At 37.6% G+C, this 24,155-nt stretch overlaps 1 protein-coding gene across 2 annotated transcripts in view; it reads right to left on the bottom strand.

Annotated features, from left to right (window-relative positions):
- Window positions 1-24,155, bottom strand: part of LOC117325669 (calcium homeostasis endoplasmic reticulum protein-like) — a 97,590-nt gene that overhangs the window by 37,274 nt on the left and 36,161 nt on the right. For both annotated transcript variants that reach the window (XM_033882078.1, XM_033882077.1), the window contains exons 8-9: window positions 23,810-23,921; window positions 11,732-11,782 (exon numbers count right to left, since the gene is read on the bottom strand). In XM_033882078.1, coding sequence (XP_033737969.1) covers window positions 11,732-11,782; window positions 23,810-23,921 — 163 coding nt within the window. The remainder of the gene's footprint in view (window positions 1-11,731; window positions 11,783-23,809; window positions 23,922-24,155) is intronic.

The following is a 24,155-nucleotide window of genomic DNA, read 5'->3' as shown; positions in this document are numbered from 1 at the left end:
ACTATAAAAATGCCTGTCAAAATGGAGTCCACATTTGTAGGCACCGTTTCCTTATAATCATAGATATATTGTAAGGATAAAAAATTACTGAAAAATAAGCTTAAACCTTATCTATAAGGTACAATTAGATGTCCTTTGACTTAAGAATAAATTTTGTTTTTTCAACTGTAAATGTAATCTTGTCTTTTCCCCCTCAGATACAGAGATTTTCCCCCAAAAACTTTAAAAGGAAGTATGAGCAAAATTGTTTTTTCTTGGCCATAGTAAACACATCTACATGCCCATACAGGAAAAGGCGCAGTTGAGAAAGACGACATCCTGTTTAAACATGGATTTTATTGTAACAGTTGTTTAACAATGTGTAGCAAAAAATCCCAGAATTTAAGCTTGCACCCAAAACATTGCGAGACCAGTACAAAACAAGTCCCCATTTATATGAAAGGATTACACAGTCACCTGAAGGTCATTGAGACAAGGTCAAGAGCTTGTAACTGATTGTAGTTCTCAACCACACAGGAATGTCACCTAGTTTCTTCCTAATAAATATTGAAATAAACAGCAACACTACATACCACAGGTATGTAAGCCTAGTGAAGTAGCTCATAAAGTAAACATCAACAGCAATCAAATTGCAAATTTTGGAACTGCATGAATGCCTTTTTGAGAAATAATTCTGCAAAACAATTTGAGACAACCCATTAAAATATGTTTCACTTATTTTATAGTAAACAATGGTGTACTGTATTTGAAGGACAACATATTCCGACATTATTTAAAACTGGTGCCAGTATTTAGCCTGCAGACTTCCGTACCTGTAGGCATCTTTCCATTTCTTTAAACTAAGGTCAACAAGACACTCATCTTTGTTCGTCAAGGACGACATTATTCTTCACTGATGAACATCATTAAATATTCATAATACATAATTTCCTACTGAATTGACGTCATACAATAACGAGTCTGACATTACTTCACAGGGAATCTGATCCACCTGAGAATAGGAATTAGCTCGTCTGTATAATACCAACCCTAAAATAATCTTATCCCACCACACCTAACAGAACAATGTGTAATTTAGATCAAACAAGTGACAATCTATTGACCTGCAGATAAAATCACCTGTTTTCTACTGCAGTAATGCCTTGTATTCAATGATGTACAGGAATATTAAACACGGTTACAATTATGATGGCACAATAATTACAGCACTTCAGTGAGACACAGGTGGTCATACTATACACCGCATTGATGTCAACTCTAAATCATTACAGGATTCAAGGCAGACTGTAAATTACTTATATTTCACATGGAATTTATTTAGGCGTTAATACACGAGGAGAGGCAATAACAAATTTAGATCCCTTGCAATTTTGTACAAAAATGAAACACCTTTGGATGGTGGTCAAGCTATTGGGAAGTGATATAGGAATCTTGCGGGGTCCATGACTCTCATAAGTCATCATTTGCAAATTTAAAGCCAGTTTTAGATAAGCGTTCGTGAAATCATATATTTGAGCATATGTCTGAAAAGGTAATTTCACAAAAAAAAAACGTATTCATGACATCCAAGAGATTTAGAGCACCTGTTGTTTAAATTATGTTTGGTCCCCTGATCAGACATGGAAAAGCATTGATTCACCTTCAGCTACTTCAGTCTCTCATACATACTACCACCAAAGTAATTTATAAAATTTCATAAAACTTCATTCATGTTGATGTCAAATAAAGAAAACATACTTATAAGCCTAAACATAATAGGTGACATAGGCTTGAAACAGTAACAAACTTTCCTTGCAAAAAAACATTTAATGAAACAGTAAATATCAGATATCAAAAATGGTCTCTCATCCAACCTGAGGGAAATAACTTTTATCTTCTGAGCCAGATCAAAAGGTCTAAGACCTAACAAGGGAGACAGCATGTTTCTTCTGAGACAGATCAAAAGGTCTAAGACCTAACAAGGGAGACAGCATGTTTCTTCTGAGACAGATCAAAAGGTCTAAGACCTAACAAGGGACACAGCATGTATCTTCTGAGACAGATCAAAAGGTCTAAGACCTAACAAGGGAGACAGCATGTGTCTTCTGAGACAGATCAAAAGGTCTAAGACCTAACAAGGGAGACAGCATGTTTCTTCTGAGACAGATCAAAAGGTCTAAGACCTAACAAGGGAGACAACTTGTCTCTTCTGAGACAGATCTAAAAGGTTTCACATCTGACAAGGGAGACAGCATGTGTCTTCTGAGACAGATCAAAAGATCTAAGACCTAACAAGGGAGACAGCATGTTTCTTCTGAGACAGATCAAAAGGTCTAAGACCTAACAAGGGAGACAGCATGTTTCTTCTGAGACAGATCAAAAGGTCTAAGACCTAACAAGGGAGACAGCATGTTTCTTCTGAGACAGATCAAAAGGTCTAAGACCTAACAAGGGAGACAGCATGTTTCTTCTGAGACAGATCAAAAGGTCTAAGACCTAACAAGGGACACAGCATGTATCTTCTGAGACAGATCAAAAGGTCTAAGACCTAACAAGGGAGACAGCATGTGTCTTCTGAGACAGATCAAAAGGTCTAAGACCTAACAATTTCTTCTGAGACAGATCAAAAGGTCTAAGACCTAACAAGGGAGACAGCATGTGTCTTCTGAGACAGATCAAAAAGGTTTCACATCTGACAAGGGACACAACTTGTCTCTTCTGAGACAGATAAAAAAATGTAAGTGAACAACTTTCTTTGAATTCTGAGACGGACAAAAGGTGAAACATGAAGTGATGGGACAACTTGAACTGTGTGTCCTGATGTATATGGCCCAGGTTTGAACTATCTTGGCTCAGTAAATTAATTGAGGTTGGGATTAGAAATGATTCAGTTAGGCTGACAAAGCTAATTGAATTATTACCTCAGCTGACCCTGAATGGTGTTCCGGTGAGGACAGGTCTTGTGTTGGGATTTATGATAGGGCTAGTATTCAAATTTCTGTTAATCATCGACATAATACTTGTATTGTCATACTGACTTTTTAATTAATATTCAAATAATTGTACACAATAATTCTGAAATTCATGAACTTGATATATAAAGAAGCAAGATTACATCATTTCCATCACATTACCACCAAGACACATCATTCAATTTTACAAAATTATCTAAATTTTCTATATTCATCATTAATGCTGTGGTAATACCTATAAACATATATAATTAATTACAATCTAGTACTGAATCATCATCATTAATGCTGTGGTAATACCTATAAATATATACTATATAATTAATTATAATCCAATACTGAATCATCAATCAGGAAATCCATTGCTTATTCAGACAAAAACATCAATACATTATTTTTGAGGTGAATCAGAATATTTTTCTCATTTCTGATTTATTATTGAATTCATTTGGAAATCTTGATAACTTATCTATAATGAATTATGTAAAAGTTTAGTTATTTTTCTGCATTTATTAGGCCCATCTATATCAACACAACCATGAGGAAACAGTTTTGATTATTTTCTGAACTTGATAGCACCTGAATGCACCCTTTCAAAATCATTAAGTTGTTACTCAAACTAAACTTGAATCTTCATGTAGGCGATACAAAGAAGAGAACGATGGACCTTAACTTGTCCGACCATCCCGCCCTGATGTAGAACAACACAGTAGTACTTTTGTGCAGAATTCTGCCAGATGAATACCATCTCTTGTCAAACGTCTTGTCAGGGGCACCAAAACGTTCATTATTTTTGACACAGCCCTGCCCTCTCCCACAATGAACCTAATGCTTTCATGCTTGATCTTCACAATGAATAACTCTTTTTTTTTCTCCAATAAAAAAAAAGAAATGCGTGTGGTAGTTCCTGTACTGTGGTATCGTTACGTGTGGTATCGTTTCTGTCCTACATTGTCACATGCATGTTACAGAAACTGATAGCTGTACATGTACGGCCCATTATAGGGTACATATCACCCCAAAAAATGTTGAAATGGCAGCATTTGTCTAGCATGCCAAGCACTGAAGAGAAGGCTACACAAATACACTGATTAAATCATGAAAATTTCTTATCCCATAATATGCTTCAGGAGCACCAATTTACCAGTCAGTGAGCAAAACCCAGAAAACCCTGATGCCATACAGATTTGTACCATACCTAATTGAGGAAGAAAAACTACTCTTTGCACTTAAAACAAAAAATACTCATTTTTTATACACACAGATACCATACAGAATAAACTTTTTTTTTATCACTACAAAAGTTCAGTAAATATCCTAACTGTAAGTACTGTAGTTGCTGTAGACACACTTTGTCCTATACAATGACTTAGATAATATGTAGTAATATGATTTTTCTATAAACAGTTTTTTTCAGGTCTAAACATTGCTGACTTGTTTATTGAGGTGTTTAATTTTGTAGAGCGTTTAATCACAGTAAGTCTAATTTAATTGGTTGGTTTATACACAATGAGGTAATTTATCACGTGAGCTTAATGAACTTTTTCATAACAGGATCACGTGAAGCACTTGTGGCAGGAACAAGACATTTGACAGTTATACAACGGTCTCAAGGCCGTTAGGATCCTAGAAAGTGTTATATAGTCAAGGTGTAGCAGGTTCATGTGGGACAACTGTCATATATCTTATAGCATAGGTTAGTTTATATGTAAATAAGATATTAAAGCATCAAGTTAACTCTTTATGAAATCATACTACATCTAACTATGTACTACAAACTCTTTATAAAATCATACTACATCTAACTATGTACTACAAACTCTTTATAAAATCATACTACAACTAACTATGTACTACAAACTCTTTATAAAATCATACTACATCTATGTACTACAAACTCTTTATAAAATCATACTACAACTAACTATGTACTACAAACTCTTTATAAAATCATACTACATCTATGTACTACAAACTCTTTATAAAATCATACTACATTAACTATGTACAACAAGGCCTTCAATTCCTTCCTGAAGTAATTCCCAACATTTAATCAAGCCATTGATATTGTTAAAGAAGCCGACAAAGATCTAGATTATTATTATATGTGGTAATTACACAAAATATGCTTTTCAAAAATGACATTTTAAGATTATTTTCTTCAAATTTTCAAAAGCCATCAGTATAAAGTGTTCTCAAATGACTTGATGGAAAAGGATAACTTATTAAACTTCAAATCTCAGTTTAAAAGAAAAAACAGCTTTTGCACTTACTCAGGAATGTCTTTGTAATGACATGTCTAAAAGCCATAAGCTGTTGACAGTTGTATGTCTAATCCCCAGTCAAACACATATATCTACCACAAAGACATGAAATCATCAGTGACAGATCCAAGTTATTTACACACAAGAGCAATTTATATTGTCAAAATGATGTAATTCCTATTGTCCTTTTTTAAAAGTTCAGTCATATGATAGACACTTTTTGTCTGTGCACTCTGTCAGTGGAGGTCGAAGAATTCCTTCTGAATATATATACTTGTCAACTTTTCAAATTTGACATGGAGAAGAAAGTGCATTAGTTTAAAATCTATAAATAATGATCTTTTGACAAAACACATATAGAGTAGTGCAAATTTGTAATACATTGCACATCACATCAGAGAGATGTATAATTTAGTAGATATCACCAATCCTAAATGTAGGTATTGCTCTTTTAAGATATATTAAACATAAAACTGCATTCTTTGGAAAGTTATTGTCCTATAATTCTCACAGGAATTCAGACAAACTGAATAATGCACATCAGCGTGTTATGATCAATTTGCCTGCGATCCTGTAAGAATAATGGGTCAATAGCTTTCCAAAGAGGTAGTTTCCATTTTAAATATAGTTTTTCTTATATTCAATCTGTAACAGTGTTAAAGCATTCCAAAGTCAAACGTAGCACTATCAATGGGACCTGTTCTTGTGACATTGCAACTACAGGTGTCCATTTCTGTCAAAATAATATACTTCCAGGAAATAAACACAAAATTTACAATTCAATTTTCACATTTTTTTACCAATATATTCAACCAGGAGAATATTCACCTTTTATACAACAGAACTATATAAATTGTTCCTATAGTTACATTGATCAATCAGGTTTTTTAATCTGATAGTACAAATTTGAAGATTTAACATATTTGACCCCTGTGACCTTGAATGATAGTCAAGGTCATTCATTTGAACAAATCTTCATAGCCCTTGACTCCGGTGTAGTTTGTCATTTATATACTTCAAAAAAAGAAATTAATATTCAATTTAAAGTTATTGCTTCTGAAAACTAAAGATTTTTTTACTGAGGGCAAAATACACTGATATTTTACCACAACTATTGTAGTTTAATAAAAGGGCTCACACAACTAAATACTTTACTATATTTTATTACTAGGTGTAGTGACTCAATCCCTTCATTCGCTCATTTGAAGTTCAAATGATGTGAAATTGATATCAAATTGAAGTTTGAAAATTTCGCTATCTGATAAATGATGTTATTGCATAGGCTTAATGGCAAATAAAAGCACATGGGTACTCAAAAGACAGTAACCCTGACATTTACAGTACACTAGGGAATCCCCACCTGGGACATGTAGTATATAGGAGTGTATATTTTTGATTGTCCAAATCGCAAGACCCTACTCTATATTCTCTTTATAATTTTTAAATGAAAGAGGAAAATTCACACCACTACACAATAATTGATTCAAGATCTTCGAAGAAGCGAATGTGTGTAGTAAGCAATAGTTTTGCTTCCTTTTTTAGCTATACACACCAAAAATATCTATGCTTGTCAAAATATACCCAGGTATATAAAATCAGGTAGTCCGTCATACATTATAAAACCTGTTACAAAAAACTTGTGTGGTACATATCTAGTAGACTGTAATATCTAACAACTCCATCATCACACAGAGGTGACGATATGAGGACAAATCACATGGAGGGGATGACACACGGAGGAGGTGACAGTATGAGGACAGATCACACGGAGGGGGCGACGATATGAGGACAGATCACATGGAGGGGATGACACACGGAGGAGGTGACGGTATGAGGACAGATCTCATGGAGGAGGTGACAGTATGAGGACAGATCACATGGAGGGGGTGGCGGTACGAGGACAGATCACACGGAGGGGGTGGCGGTACGAGGACAGGTCACATGGAGGGGGTGACACACGGAGGAGGTGACGGTACGAGGACAGATCACACGGAGGGGGTGGCGGTATGAGGACAGGTCACACGGAGAAGGTGACGCTATGAGGACAGATCACACGGAGGGGGTGGCAGTACGAGGACAGATCACACGGAGGAGATGACAGTATGAGGACAGGTATCAATCTTCACATAAAGACTGATGTAACTTGTTTACCACTAACTTCTCCTACAATGCTGTGTTGGCAGACATACATCTGCCTGTATGCAGTACAGCATGGACATAACAACATGTGACCATCCGTCAGAAGACCTTGCCCTAGGCCTCTGTCATATAATATATCCAGGCCTTGTAGAGAAGGTGCACCAACACACAAACACTAGAATATCCCAACAAAACAGCCATAACTAGGACCCATCAGGTAATAAAGATATGTCATAGGGCAAGAACGGTGGGAGGGTGAGACAGTGTTAACACACACTTGACAACTGTCTCCCCACGTCCTCACAGTGTCAAAACAACATAAAAGGGTGCTTAAAGCATCACTAAAGCAATTCTCTGAATTACTGCCAATACATCAGGGACAGTTTAAATGTACACCTGTACCATCTAAGACTTCTACTGGACAGAGCTTTGTCAGTATACCACAAGGTAATACTCTCAGGTCAGACATTAGACCCCAATTCTGTAATAGGAAGGGGTAATGAAAATTACCCTGAACGTGAAAATTACCCTGACAGTGAAAATTACCCTGACCGTGAAAATTACCCTGAATGTGAAAATTACCCTGAACGTGAAAATTACCCTGACCGTGAAAATTACCCTGACCGTGCCAGGCTTCAAACTAGCGACCTTTTGCTCTCAAGGCAAACATCCTACCACTGGGCTAAAGGGAAATTTCAGCTAGACTGAGCTTGTAATGCAACCTTATACTCTCTACTTTTACACAAAGACAACCACAACCCGATTCTTTGGCTTCAAGGAAGCCTCTCAATCTCCTATAGCTTTCGCTTGGAGTGGTCAACAGCACCAGTTCTGTATCACCTGTATCCCCTGGGACTCCCATGCTACACCTGTACCTGCTGGAATTCCCAAACTACACCTGTATCCCCTGGGACTCCCAAGCTACACCTGTATCTTCTGGGACTCCCAAGCTACAACTGTATCCCCTGGGACTCCCAAACTACACCTGTATCACCTGGGACTCCCACACTACACCTGTATCCCCTGGGACTCCCATGCTACACCTGTATCACCTGGGACTCCCACACTACACCTGTATCACCTGGGACTCCCACACTACACCTGTATCACCTGGGACTCCCAAGCTACACCTGTATCCCCTGGGACTCCCACGCTACACCTGTATCCCCTGGGACTCCCACGCTACACCTGTATCCCCTGGGACTCCCACACTACACCTGTATCGCCTGGGACTCCCAAACTACACCTGTATCCCCTGTGACTCCCACGCTACACCTGTATCCCCTGGGACTCCCACACTACACCTGTATCACCTGGGACTCCCACACTACACCTGTATCCCCTGGGACTCCCACGCTACACCTGTATCACCTGGGACTCCCAAGCTACACCTGTATCCTCTGGGACTCCCACACTACACCTGTATCCTCTGGGACTCCCACACTACACCTGTATCACCTGGGACTCCTATGCTACACCTGTATCCCCTGGGACTCCCAAGCTACACCTGTATCCCCTGGGACTCCCACGCTACACCTGTATCCTCTGGGACTCCCACGCTATAACTGTATCCCCTAGGACTCCCACGCTATAACTGTATCACCTGGGACTCCCAAACTACACCTGTATCACCTGGGACTCCCAAGCTACACCTGTATCCCCTGGGACTCCCAAACTACACCTGTATCACCTGGGACTCCCAAACTACACCTGTATCCTCTGGAATTCCCAAACTACACCTGTATCCCCTGGGACTCCCAAACTACACCTGTATCCCCTGGGACTCCCAAACTACACCTGTATCACCTGGGACTCCCAAACTACACCTGTATCCCCTGGGACTCCCAAGCTACACCTGTATCCCCTGGGACTCCCAAACTACACCTGTATCACCTGGGACTCCCAAACTACACCTGTATCCCCTGGGACTCCCAAGCTACACCACCTGTATCACCTGGTACTCCCAAACTACATCTGTATCCCCTGGGACTCCCAAGCTACACCACCTGTATCACCTGGTACTCCCAAACTACATCTGTATCCCCTGGGACTCCCAAGCTACACCACCTGTATCACCTGGTACTCCCAAACTACATCTGTATCACCTGGGACTCCCAAGCTACACCTGTATCCCCTGGGACTCCCAAACTACACCTGTATCACCTGGGACTCCCAAACTACATCTGTATCCCCTGGGACTCCCAAGCTACACCACCTGTATCACCTGGTACTCCCAAACGACATCTGTATCACCTGGGACTCCCATGCGACACCTGTATCACCTGGTACTCCCAAGCTATAACTGTATCCCCTAGGACTCCCATGCTATAACTGTATCCCCTGGGACTCCCAAACTACACCTGTATCCCCTGGGACTCCCAAGCTACACCTGTATCCCCTGGGACTCCCAAGCTACACCTGTATCCCCTGGGATTCCTAAACTACACCTGTATCCCCTGGGACTCCCAAGCTACACCTGTATCCCCTGGGATTCCTAAGCTACAACTGTATCCCCTGGGACTCCCACGCTACAACTGTATCCCCTGGGACTCCCACGCTACAACTGTATCCCCTGGGACTCCCACGCTACACCTGTATCCCCTGGGATTCCTAAGCTACAACTGTATCCCCTGGGATTCCTAAGCTACAACTGTATCCCCTGGGACTCCCACGCTACACCTGTATCACCTAGAACATCTTTTGTAGAACCATGTTAGCCTTCTACCTGGTAAACAGATGCCAGTCACTAGAAAATGTAGGTGAAGCAACAACAAACATAGATCACGCTTTACAGACACAACCCAAAAATGAAAAACTTTGTAGGACACAGTATCAACCAATCAGATTTTGATGGAACTGGATCCGGGAAGCCTCAGATATGTTGTACACAGAAATATCTGTCACACTAAGTGTAAGTATTCGGTGTCCCAGACACTACCGCATACACACCCACTGGAAAAAAGGTGTCTAGTGGTGTTCCTAACTACAAAACCCCTCAACTAGCTGCCAACATCAGGAAAAAATAATACTAACACTTCCTAACAATAAAAGGCAATTTGTCTTAAAAATAAAATATGTAACATGTCATGATGTTATTATACATAACAGGGTAAAAACACAAATATATGACAACAAAAAATCAACAAACAAGTCAATAAAGTCAAATGAAATATGATTACCAGGTAACTGTTTTGATCTTCATCTGATATGTCATGTTTCAATTGTTCTACATGACAATAAAGTCCCATCACAGGTGCGAACTCATTGCAAAATAGTGGTGCAACAGTATGGGTATCTCACAATTCATTTGATTCTTTATCACAATTAGATTAATTTTGACATGATTATTCCATAGCCTAGAATTTATGTATTTTTCACCCAAAATAGAAATTTTCTAAATTAAAAACAAAAACAAAAAAACACAAGACATACATAGAGGCCCATTAGTTTTGTTATGTATAATCAACGATGATTTTTGCTTAAAGATTTAACAAACTCATTATTCAACCCCTGTGACCTTGAAACCAGGTCAAGGTCATCAATTTGAATCAACTTCATCCCAGAAGATGCTACTTGCCCCAATATCATGATACTTGAAAAGCTAGATATAAGCTCACAACACACCAAATTTCATAAAAATTAATTTACTCAAATTATGTTCACAAGTTCCACTGGTAACAAAAATAAGAGACTTTAATGATTTAAGGCTGTATAGCAAATAAAAATCTGTTCATATTTATAAGTTATCATGTTCACAAGGTCCAATGGCAATACATCTACAAAGGACCGTAACTCTGTAAGTTACAAATGAATCCACATGACTGAAATTGCAATAGATACCATAAGCCTTCTGCTCAGGTGACCTAAAAAGAAGTATGTTGTCCCTAGATCATTGAAGTAAACCTACTGGCCTATGAAGTGTATTTTTATTACAGCTCTAGGCTTCAGTGTAACTGGATGTAGATTCTAAAATACAAGTGCAACAACATCAATGAATTGCCTGAATTCATCATTATCAGGATGTACTGTTTCACTACTTTTTTTTAATAGCCTGCATCAATCCATCAACAAGTTTTTGAAGGACTCCAGACCTTCAAAGATGTCTGACACCTCAAGGTCATTTTGTTATACACCCCAAAGCTTTACTTTAAACATAAAGTCTACCTATGGATACAACATCTGCCTTACTTATCTAACATAAGGAAGGGCACGTTTCTTATCTATCTGCACACCTCCTCTGTAGATAGCAATGTATGCTTAAAAATAATGTACATCATGACCACTGATCACAATTCCTGGTTATGTTAGTACATATAGGCCATGGGCTTTCTGTGGTCAGTTCTCTTAAGATAGAATTTAACAGCAACTCTCACTTACCTCTAGGGTTTCAACATCAAAATACTTGTTCTGCTGCCATAGATTCAGTAACTGCAAATATGAGAAAGAGAAAAAATCAATAACCATTGTTCATTTGAATTTTTTTTTTTTTTTTTTAAATATTTAAACTGGCTTAAGCATTTTTCTGATTTGCTGAAATAAATTTATATCCCTGTAATTCACTTTTTCACCAAATCATCATGTCAAACTGATTCAATTGTCAGACTGCTTGATACTAGAAGGCAATCACTTTTAAATGAAACTTGTTATCTTCCGTCTGTGAGGAAATGAAAAAAACTTCCAGATGTCTTAAGTATACAAAGAAAGTGATAACATTTTATTTAAAAAATTTACTTTCAGGAACTAATGTGACATGAAGATTGGCCCTGGTAAATGATTTTTTTCTAATCTATAGAAAAGTGATAATGATAATCCAGATGTTTTTTATGTTATAATGAGGAGGCCAGACACTAAAACTAACAGACTTGTATTTATGATTTATTGTGACGGTTCCTTACAGTAAGGAACTGACCTACTCAGAATCACACAATGGAATCATTAGATTTCAGCTCAGAATATGTTGTATTTTATTGACCCAAAATAAGAAAAAAAAAGAATTAAAAAACAAAAAAAACTCATATATTTAAACAAATTTGAATATCTCCTGAAGCCGCACGATACGACAGTAAACCAGATGAGATGTTGGTTTAGCTCGCCTGCAGTCATAGCTGTCACAATCATCTTTTGTTTAGCTTCATTTAATTCTAATATTTAAATTTTGGACTTGATAAGCAAGACTATAAATCTTTACATTTCTGTCCTGATTTCCAGACATTACAGCTGACAGACTGACCTTGATCACACACAAAACACTTCTGGTAAAGATGAGGTGATCTATACAAAGGGAAATAAGAAATGATTTTTTTTTTAGATTTTGGCCGATTCATATGTTCATCTGATTATAAAAAAAAAAATCAAAATGTCATTTGGAGATGGGTCAAACTTTAGCCCTTCTAGTGTATCTATAGTAGATTGTACTGTAGTTCAATTGCATTATACAAGCATCTGCAGAAAACTATAAGTCATTACAGATTTATAACATAAATAACCAAACAAACCCATTACACACCATCAACAGAGGAATCTGTTAATGGATATGGTTATGTGTAGTGTTTTAGTGTCCGGACTAAAGACAACATCAACAGAAACAGGATAAAAAGGAAAATTCATGATCTATTATAGTAAAGTTTCTGATAATATACTTCAATTTAAATTGGAAATAAGGAGGTGAATAAGTTTGGTTAGGAAAGTAGGAAAAAACACCAATTAAAAAATAGGGGAGGTAATTGTTAAGAGATTTGACTATACGTACAGTAGTTTTAGTTTTGAGATAACTCTAGTAGAACACAAAGAATCTGAATACCAATCAATCCATGGAAATCTTAATGTTGTACTTTACCTATACATTGTGCCGTTAATTATTTAGTAGTGGGGTATTGTAATCTTGTTAATAGGTAGGTCTAGATATACCCATGTTATAGTAGGTAAGACACGTGGCAGACATTCACGTGTATATTGCTGCCGGTATGAAGGCCATTAAAGTCACTCGTAGTGTTGTAGTGTGAGCTACAGAACAATATACACATGTTTGTAAACAATCCTGTGTACACATCACAAAAATACAACATACAGTACTCATAGTACTCTTTTCTGACAGCTAATCTTAAAAAAAATAATTCAGAATTCATGTTTATCTAAAATCTTCAATACCTATACATACCAACACTTCCCCAAACTTTATCACCAAAACGTTTCTTTCTGAACATGACGAATAAGACTAGGTCAGGGAAGTAGATTCCTCTAACCCAGTACATTACCATTACAACTCTAATAACCCTGGATGTGGGGTGACAGGTAAACCTGATTGTACCTGGTACTATATGACAGGTTACCATGCTATACCTTTCCTGACCTTGGTGCCACACCCATTTTTCTCACTTGACAGGTGGACCTGTTACCACAACACATAACCTCCCTCTATAAGGGGTCACCATTATTCTAATTTACTGACATTTAATAGGAAATAGCTATTTTAATACTAACACCAATATCATAGATCATATGTGAACATCAGCTTTCCAGTAACATTGATTGAAGGGAATCCACTTGCACCTGCATACAAAACTTAAACCTTACAGATCTGATGCTGATTCATTTAACACAAAGGTGATGACAGATCTGGAACTGGTTCATCTGACAAGTTACATTATATAATATAGGCCATTCATCACAGTATATAACACACACAATACAAGTGTAAAGACAAAGGTCAAATACATACAAAGACAGGTGTAAGGACAAAGGTCAAATACATACAAAGACAGGTGTAAGGACAAAGGTCAAATACATACAAAGACAGGTGTAAGGACAAAGGTCAAATACATACAAATACAGGTGTAAGGACAAAGGTCAAATACATACAAATACAGGTGTAAGGACAAAGGTCAAATACATACAAATACAGGTGTAAGGGCAGAGTTCAAATACATACAAATACAGGTGGAAGGACAAAGGTCAAATACATGCAAATAGAGGTGTAAGGACAAAGGTCAAATACATACAAATAGAGGTGTAAGGACAAAGGTCAAATACATACAAATACAGGTGTAAGCACAAAGGTCAAATACATACAAATACAGGTGTAAGCACAAAGGTCAAATACATACAAAGACAGGTGTAAGGGCAGAGTTCAAATACATACAAATAGAGGTGGAAGGACAAAGGTCAAATACATACAAATACAGGTGTAAGGACAAAGGTCAAACACACACAATATGAGTGTAAGGACAAAGGTCAAACACACACAATGCAAGTGTAAGGACAAAGGTCAAACACATACAAATACAAGTGTAAGGACAAAGGTCAAACACACACAATACAAGTGTAAAGGTAAAATACACAAAAACAGAAGTGTACAGAAAAGATCATACAGACACAATTTGTGGAATACAAATGAAAGGCCAATATAAAATTGTGACTTGTGAACCAAGGTTAACCACACAGAATTATAACTGAATGAAACAATGTGAAAAATATTAAGGAGGAGACGGTTGTTTTTACCCTCATCCTGTAACACATGGAGGGATAGATTATTATATATCTAAATCCCTCTGTACACTTCATCAGTACTATACATGTGATCAGCTGAAAACTTTAATAGATTTATAAGGGATTATATGAAGGACAGATGGGCTGGTGCATACTTGTGAAGAACCAAAATTACAATAAATATACGGCAATATCATAAACCAGGTCTAGTGGACATTCAGGTAAATCTCCTCCAACTGTTGCAAGGCAGATGATAAAGCTGCTTAAGTATTCACTGACTTAACAAACTCTTAATGTATATATAGTAATACATGTTTTTGCTTCCTGGTATAATATAGTTGAATATTCAAATCACTTGCAATAAAAGTTCCGATCTACCGAAGGTATAATATAGCACTACATAAATAAGCTACAGACCAATGTATTAAGTTGTAATCAATCACTCCTTGGATATGATATATCATTCCAGTGTACATCTAGTAGTGATCCCTAGTCAGCTTTGGTCTACTGATTCTTCCTGTTATTAAAAACACATAGTTCCCGTGTCGTAAAACACGTGAGTTGCAAGGTGTTAAGACATGGGTCAAGTGTTGGCAAATATGTAGGTCTGTGCCATCTAATATGTAGGTCTCGTGTCATCAAATATGTAGGTCCATGTCATCTAACATGTAGGTCCTGTGTCATCAAACACACAGGTCCCATGTCATCAAACACACATGTACAGGTCCCGTGTCATCAAACACACAGGTCCAATGTCATCAAACACACAAGTCTCGTGTCATCAAACACAAAGGTTCTATGTCATCAAACACTTACTTGAAGATCTTTTAAGTCTCTTGTAATCAAACACAAAGGTTCCATGTCATCAAACACACAAGTCTCGTGTCATCAAACACACAAGTCCTGTGTCATCAAACACACAGGTCCCATGTCATCAAACACACAAGTCTCGTGCCATCAAACACACAAGTCCCGTGTCATCAAACACACAAGTCTTGTGTCATCAAACACACAGGTCCCATGTCATCAAACACACAGGTCATGTGTCATCAAACACACAGGTCATGTGTCATCAAACACACAGGTCTCATGTCATCAAACACACAAGTCCCATGTCATCAAACACACAAGTCCCATGTCATCAAACACACAAGTCTCATGTCATCAAACACACAAGTCTCGTGTCATCAAACACACAAGTCCTGTGTCATCAAACACACCGGTCCCATGTCATCAAACACACAAGTCCCGTGCCATCAAACACACAAGTCCCGTGTCATCAAACACACAAGTCCCGTGTCATCAAACACACAAGTCTCGTGTCATCAGACACACAGGTCCCGTGTCATCAAACACACAAGTCCCATGTCATCAAACACACAAGTCTCATGTCATCAAACACACAAGTCTCGTGTCATCAAACACACAAGTCCTGTGTCATCAAACACACCGGTCCCATGTCATCAAACACACAAGTCCCGTGCCATCAAACACACAAGTCCCGTGTCATCAAACACACAAGTCCCGTGTCATCAAACACACAAGTCTCGTGTCATCAGACACACAGGTCCCATGTCATCAAACACACAGGTCCCATGTCATCAAACACACAGGTCCCATGTCATCAAACACATAGGTCTCGTGTCATCAAACACACAGGTCCCGTGTCATCAATCACACAAGTCCTGTGTCATCAGACACACAGGTCCTGTGTCATCAAACACACAGGTCCCGTGTCATCAATCGCACAAGTCCCATGTCATCAAACACACAGGTCCCGTGTCATCAAACATACAGGTCCCGTGTCATCAAACACACAGGTCCCGTGTCATCAATCACACAAGTCCTGTGTCATCAAACACACAAGTCCCATGTCATCAAACACACAGGTCCCGTGTCATCAAACACACAGGTCTCGTGTCATCAAACACACAGGTCTCATGTCATCAAACACACAAGTCCCATGTCATCAAACACACAGGTCCCGTGTCATCAAACACACAAGTCCCATGTCATCAAACACACAGGTCCCATGTCATCAAACACACAGGTCCCGTGTCATCAAACACACAGGTCCCGTGTCATCAAACACACAAGTCCCATGTCATCAAACACACAAGTCCCATGTCATCAAACACACAGGTCCCATGTCATCAAACACACAGGTCCCATGTCATCAAACACATAGGTCTCGTGTCATCAAACACACAGGTCCCGTGTCATCAATCACACAAGTCCTTAGTCATCAAACACACAGGTCCCGTGTCATCAAACACACAGGTCCCATGTCATCAAACACACAGGTCCCGTGTCATCAAACACACAGGTCTCGTGTCATCAAACACACAGGTCCCGTGTCATCAATCACACAAGTCCTGTGTCATCAAACACACAGGTTTCATGTCATCAAACACACAAGTCTCATGTCATCAAACACACAAGTCCCGTGTCATCAAACACACAGGTCCCGTGTCATCAAACACACAAGTCCTGTGTCATCAAACACACAGGTTTCATGTCATCAAACACACAAGTCTTGTGTCATCAAACACACAAGTCCTGTATCATCAAACACACAAGTCCCATGTCATCAAACACACAAGTCCTGTGTCGTCAATCGCACAAGTCCCATGTCATCAAACACACAGGTCCCATGTCATCAAACACACAGGTCCCATGTCATCAAACACACAGGTCCTGTGTCATCAAACACACAGGTCCTGTGTCATCAAACACATAAGTCCCATGTCATTAAACACACAGGTCTCATGTCATCAAACACATAAGTCCCATGTCATCAAACACACAGGTCTCATGTCATCAAACACACAAGTCTCGTGTCATCAAACACACAAGTCTCGTGTCATCAAACACACAGGTCTCATGTCATCAAACACACAAGTCTCATGTCATCAAACACACAGGTCTCATGTCATCAAACACACAAGTCTCATGTCATCAAACACACAGGTCCCGTGTCATCAAACACACAGGTCCTGTGTCATCAAACACACAAGTCCTGTGTCATCAAACACACAGGTCCTGTGTCATCAAACACACAAGTCCTGTGTCATCAAACACACAAGTCTCGTATCATCAAACACACAAGTCCCATGTCATCAAACACACAGGTCCTGGGTCATCAAACACACAGGTCCCATGTCATCAAATACACAGGTCTCTTGTCATCAAACACACAAGTCTCGTGTCATCATACACACATGTTTCATGTCATCAAACACACAAGTCCCCTGTCATCAAACACACAGGTCTCATGTCATCAAACACACAAGTCCTGTGTCATCAAACACACAGGTCCCGTGTCATCAAACACACAAGTCTCGTGTCATCAAACACACAAGTCCTGTGTCATCAAACACACAGGTCTCATGTCATCAAACACATGTCTCATGTCATCAAACACACAAGTCCCATGTCATCAAACACACAGGTCCTGTGTCATCAAACACACAAGTCTCGTGTCATCAAACACACAAGTCCTGTGTCATCAAACACACAAGTCTCGTGTCATCAAACACACAGGACCCGTGTCATCAAACACACAAGTCTCGTGTCATCAAACACACAAGTCCCATGTCATCAAACACACAAGTCCCATGTCATCAAACACACAGGTCCTGTGTCATCAAACACACAAGTCTTGTGTCATCAAACACACAGGTCCCGTGTCATCAAACACACAAGTCTTGTGTCATCAAACACACAAGTCCCATGTCATCAAACACACAGGTCACGTGTCATCAAACACACAAGTCCCGTGTCATCAAACACACAGGTCCCGTGTCATCAAACACACAAGTCTCGTGTCATCAAACACACAGGTCCCGTGTCATCAAACACACAAGTCTCGTGTCATCAAACAGACAGGTCTCAAGTCATCAAACACACAAGTCTTTTGTCATCAAACAGACAGGTCTCGTGTCATCAAACACACAAGTCTCGTGTCATCAAACACACAAGTCTCGCGTCATCAAACACACAAGTCCTGTGTCATCAAACACACAAGTCTCGTGTCATCAAACAGACAGGTCTCATGTCATCAAACACACAAGTCTTGTGTCATCAAACAGACAGGTCTCGTGTCATCAAACACTTACTTGAAGATCTTTTAAAGAATCTCATTTTCAGTTTTCATTTTTTCACTTTTCAGTGTATCTCTTACATTCTTATCAGGTGCTGATCTGATTTGATGCAAAAATATCTCAGATAAAAGTATTCTTTGATGTACGAGTTTTTTCCCTCCCACTATAAGTGTTTAATTCACTGGCTACCTTTTGAGGGGGAAAAAATCTCCAGGTATATATGTTTAATGACAATTACAGATGCTATAATTTAATGATCTTTTTATTGCTAGCTAAAATGCCTCTTCAAAATTTATTTTCTGTTAGAAGAATTTCTTTCTTTTGTTCTGAGGTGTCATAATGTTTAAAACAATATCAATATACTACCAAACACCCCTTTGTCATATCATAAGTATGAAGAATGGAGAATTATTTTCTGTAGACAGCCATGATAGATCAAAGATACAAAGACATACTCTAACAGGTAGGGAACACCTTTGAATTTTTGAGATTTTCTCATTAATTTATGAATGCATTCAAAATTGGTCAAGATCATTTTTTTTTAAATATGAAATGAAACACTTCACACCAGCAAACAAATAACCAAATATTTATTTTCCTCAGACACCTGTCATCATATGACCCTGGCTGCTGCATGGACATAGCAAGCCCAAAACAAATCAAGACTTTACTAAAAGTGAATCCAGGAAAATTACAATGACCGAACCCTGACTTGATTCCTGGACCTCCAAAATCTAGACAAACACTCAAACCATTTGAGCTACCATGACAATTGCATTCAGCAGAGTCTAGTTCTACTACAATATTGATAACTATCATAACTGTACAGCCTAGCAAGCTACAGTCAAATTCTCATCTTTATCTTAAGTTGAATCTCCAAGGTATTTCAAAACTTTGCAAGTAAACTCCTTCAGTGGCATATAAAGCTGTTCAAGATCATGCCACACCATCACATCAACTCACTAACTTGTGTCTTACAAGCTACCGATGGATTTTTTTTATCATTTTTTGATTATGTTTTCAATTTACTAACATTTCAAGAAAATCCTTGAATCTTAACTTGTCGCTGTCATTACTCATATTTTCCAGTTTAACTGATAACCCTATTCCTAAGCATCATTTATTTATTATGCATCAAATTTGACTGTAGGTCATTCATTATGGTAGCATCTATGCACTAATAAATATTAATGAGCAGATGCCATATGAACTTGATAATATCCTCTGTCAGTACATTTGACAAAAGTGAATTATGTTCCTTGTAATAAAAGTTGACTTCAGTGCAATATTGTAATGTACCACCTACTTAACAACTGTCTTAAACTGTAGAATATTTTGTCAACTTTTTCCTGAAGAATAATTATGCTTCACAGACATATAAATGTCTACCTATGGAGACATTAAACTTCAAGATCTATTAGGCCAGGCAGCTGTTACATGTACTATAGTTATTACATATAGGAATCTCTAAGATGAGATAGCTAGGTTATCTATGATACCATAAGTATTGAATAGGCGTTACATAAACAGGAATATTGATATAAACAGGAATAATGATATAAACAGGAATATTGATATAAACAGGAATAATGATATCAACAGGAATATTGATATAAACAGGAATATTGATATAAACAGGAATAATGATATCAACAGGAATATTGATATAAACAGGAATAATTATATAAACAGGAATATTGATATAAACAGGAATAATGATATCAACAGGAATATTGATATAAACAGGAATAATGATATAAACAAGAATATTGATATAAACAGGAATAATGATATCAACAGGAATATTGATATAAACAGGAATATTGATATAAACAGGAATATTGATATTATCTGTACTATTACCAGAACTATTCACAGTACTGTTTTATTACTGGAATATATATTTCAGATTTACATTATCCATGTGTAGTACATGTGCCGAGGTGAATAACTAAATGAATTTGGCGACAGCAGGTGATATATCTGCTTGGAATGTACAGTATACAACTTTACAACCTTTATTTCAACACAAACAAGAGGCCCATGGGCCGTAATGGTCATCTGACTCTAAAGACTCTTGTACTATTGTAGCATACATATTCAGTAGCAAGTATAGTGGCACTGTTGGCAATAGTGGCTATCATGGATTTTAGACAGACCAGAAAAATAACAACATTTTGTCAGGACTATCTCAAGATCATTGTTGCCAAGTTCGAGTTGAATGCCACTGGTGGAATTTGAAAAGAAGTTTAAAATAGGTGTTGTTCAGGAAAGCCAAGATCGGGTCAGATGACACTAACAAATGCATAAGATACACACACCACAAGACACTGCTATGACAAAAAAAAGGGATATACCAACATTTCAGATTTGGAACAAGCAAAGAAGACATACAGACAGACAATGAAAAAGAGTCCAAACCAGCAGTAACTGAGCAGGGAGTTGAGTGACGGTGCCTTAGTTCTATAGATAACATGCATTGATACTGTTTTGTTTGACAGGATGAATGATTCTAAAGAGATGTTACCTTTCTGAAAATTGTACACACACTGAGAATCACACAGAGGGCTATTCTTCCCACTGTGCAATTAATTCTCTGGTCAAACTGACGTCATGCCTAAGTCTATTCTTGGCTCTTAGGATCAGTGGTGGTGTGTGGGTGGGGTATGATTGTGACATTTCCTCAGATAGCTTACTGACAATTACAGTATGGTAGTAGAACTATTGGTTTGTTTGTAATAGCTATATAAAGAGATTGTGGCATTTCCTCAGACTTCCTTCTGACAATTAAAGCACGGTAGAGGAACTCTAGCAGTTTTGATTTTGAGCAACGATGTCATTTTATAAGGACAAGAACAAGAGGGATCACTCCAATACAAATTTTATTTTCATTGTTTGACTAGTTTCTATAAATAGTAATAGTCACCTTGACCTTTTGAAAATATAAATCTGTGAGTTCTTTTCAATATCAAGCTTTTGTAAAATATCATCAAATTCTGTTAAAACATGAAGTTGCTAGGATTAATATATGTGACAGAATTGAAATAGGTAATGCTATGTGAAGCCTACAATGATACATTGTCAATATTTCTAAAGTTCTAAACAGGCCAAGATAAAAGTTTAAAAGAAAGTCAATCATAACATTGAAAAGTTACAATGAGGTAAAAGTCAACAAGAGAAATCAAATATATTTAGAAGCAATATACCAAGGTGAAGGTCACCAAGAGAAATCAAATATATTTAGAAGCAATATACCAAGGTGAAGGCCACCAAGAGAAATCAAATATATTTAGAAGCAATATACCAAGGTGAAGGTCAACCAGAGAAATCAAATATATTTAGAAGCAATATACCAAGATGAAGGTCAACCAGAGAAATCAAACATATTTAGAAGAAATATATCAAGGTGAAGGTCACCAAGAGAAATCATATATTTTTTTAGAAGCAATATACAAAGGAGAAGGTCAACCAGAGAAATCATATATATATATAGAAGCAATATACCAAGGTGAAGATCAACAGAATAGCAAAATTAAAGGCATTACAGAAAATGGATTTCCATCAAAAGGACAGAGAAGATTCAATTGTTTCTAGGAAAGATTTTTATTTTTTAAACATTCAGGGGTCACGTCAAATTTGTGTTTCAGGAGAAATTCCCTGAATCATGTAAGAAGGCATCTTCATTAGTGTAATCCCTGTTGTTTACGACCTAAACAGGGCATCTCAAGGTCTGTTTTTATAGCTATTATTGATACAGAGTACCGTAACATCTTATCCATAAATGCCTGCTTTTCTTGTTATCTACTTAACGGCCATTAGTATACCCAGCGGTACAGTCATTATTTATAATACCATCATTAACCTGACCATTCAACCACTTCTCCTTCCTCATCTTGTTTTTTATATGTGGTTAGGAATATTAAATGAATTACTTGATCAATTAACAATTATAAACCATTGATATGAATTACCGGTAATAGGTATCAATCATCATCAACAAGTAGATTGTCCAGAAAACAACAACAAACAAACAGTCCTCATGACCTTGACATTTGAGCCACTCAGTCCACTGGTGACCATATTGTTTACAAACCTTTTATATAGTGAGGACATCAATTATTGATTTAGACTATTACTGGTAACCTTATGCTTCAGTGACTTCTAATAACGCAATCATTGTCGGAAAACTAGAATGCTTTTTTGTTTCCTAGCAACTGTATAAAATAATGGTTTACAGTCGAAGCCAATCAAAATATCTCGCCAATCTTCACAACTGTCATTCTACACCAGCAGAGAAACCAACATGTAATTGTCTTCCTTTCATACAATTACATTGTTCTGAAAATGTAGGTCTAAAGCTTTCATAACTAAAATTGGTTTATAAACATCCAATCAACAGTGCAATATTTTTAGGGTATCTCAGATTCTGAGCATTTATTCTTGGTAACATATGGTTGGCTATTTTCACAGGTCAAACTTTTCATAATTTTCATCTAAAAGAAATATTGCTCCCAATGTCAAATTAGAAAAGCTTAATATTTGACTGTTGAAACAATACTGCATGGTAAGTGCAATGGTCAAAATATCCTTGGATGATTGGAGGCAGCCAAGTCTGCTAATGACAGTCTTACCTGCAATTTATTTCGCAGGTTTTATTTACTAATGTCATAATTTCGCAGGTCAAATTTTGGTGACCATGTCAATGGCCTGTGAAATAGCCAAAATATCATCTTCGCCAAAATAACCAAAAATACAATATCTGACGCTTTTCAATCTACTGATAGAATTGCAAAAATTACTCATAATACTTTTTTGGAAAATAAGATTACGTACATTTTTAATAGTAGAATAAAGAGGTGATTTCTACCTTTGTTAGTTTATTTTTCTTGTCCTCTGCTAGTCCCAGGCTGACCGTACAGAACACAGGTACCACTATACCAGACAGGTGTTCCTTTAGGTCTTCGGCATTCTTCCTCTGACTACAACACAGAAGAGTTCAACAGCCGACTTACATCAAAATCAAAAGGTTCCACACAACTATTTCAGAACTATTTCAGAACTAATGAACTGCTATTCCATTAGTTGAAATCAAAGAATTACATTTTAAATACTAAGGTGTTACCTTTCCAGACAAAAAAGTATTAAAGTTTTGAGCTTGCATTTGAAATACTACCATATTTATATATATATATATATAACTGATTATTGACAAA

The sequence above is a fragment of the Pecten maximus genome, chromosome 4, assembly GCF_902652985.1.
Source record: "Pecten maximus chromosome 4, xPecMax1.1, whole genome shotgun sequence".
Lineage (NCBI taxonomy): Eukaryota > Metazoa > Mollusca > Bivalvia > Pectinida > Pectinidae > Pecten > Pecten maximus.
The sequence above is the reverse complement of the archived record's forward strand: the minus strand, read 5'-3'. Positions and strand labels throughout refer to the sequence as shown.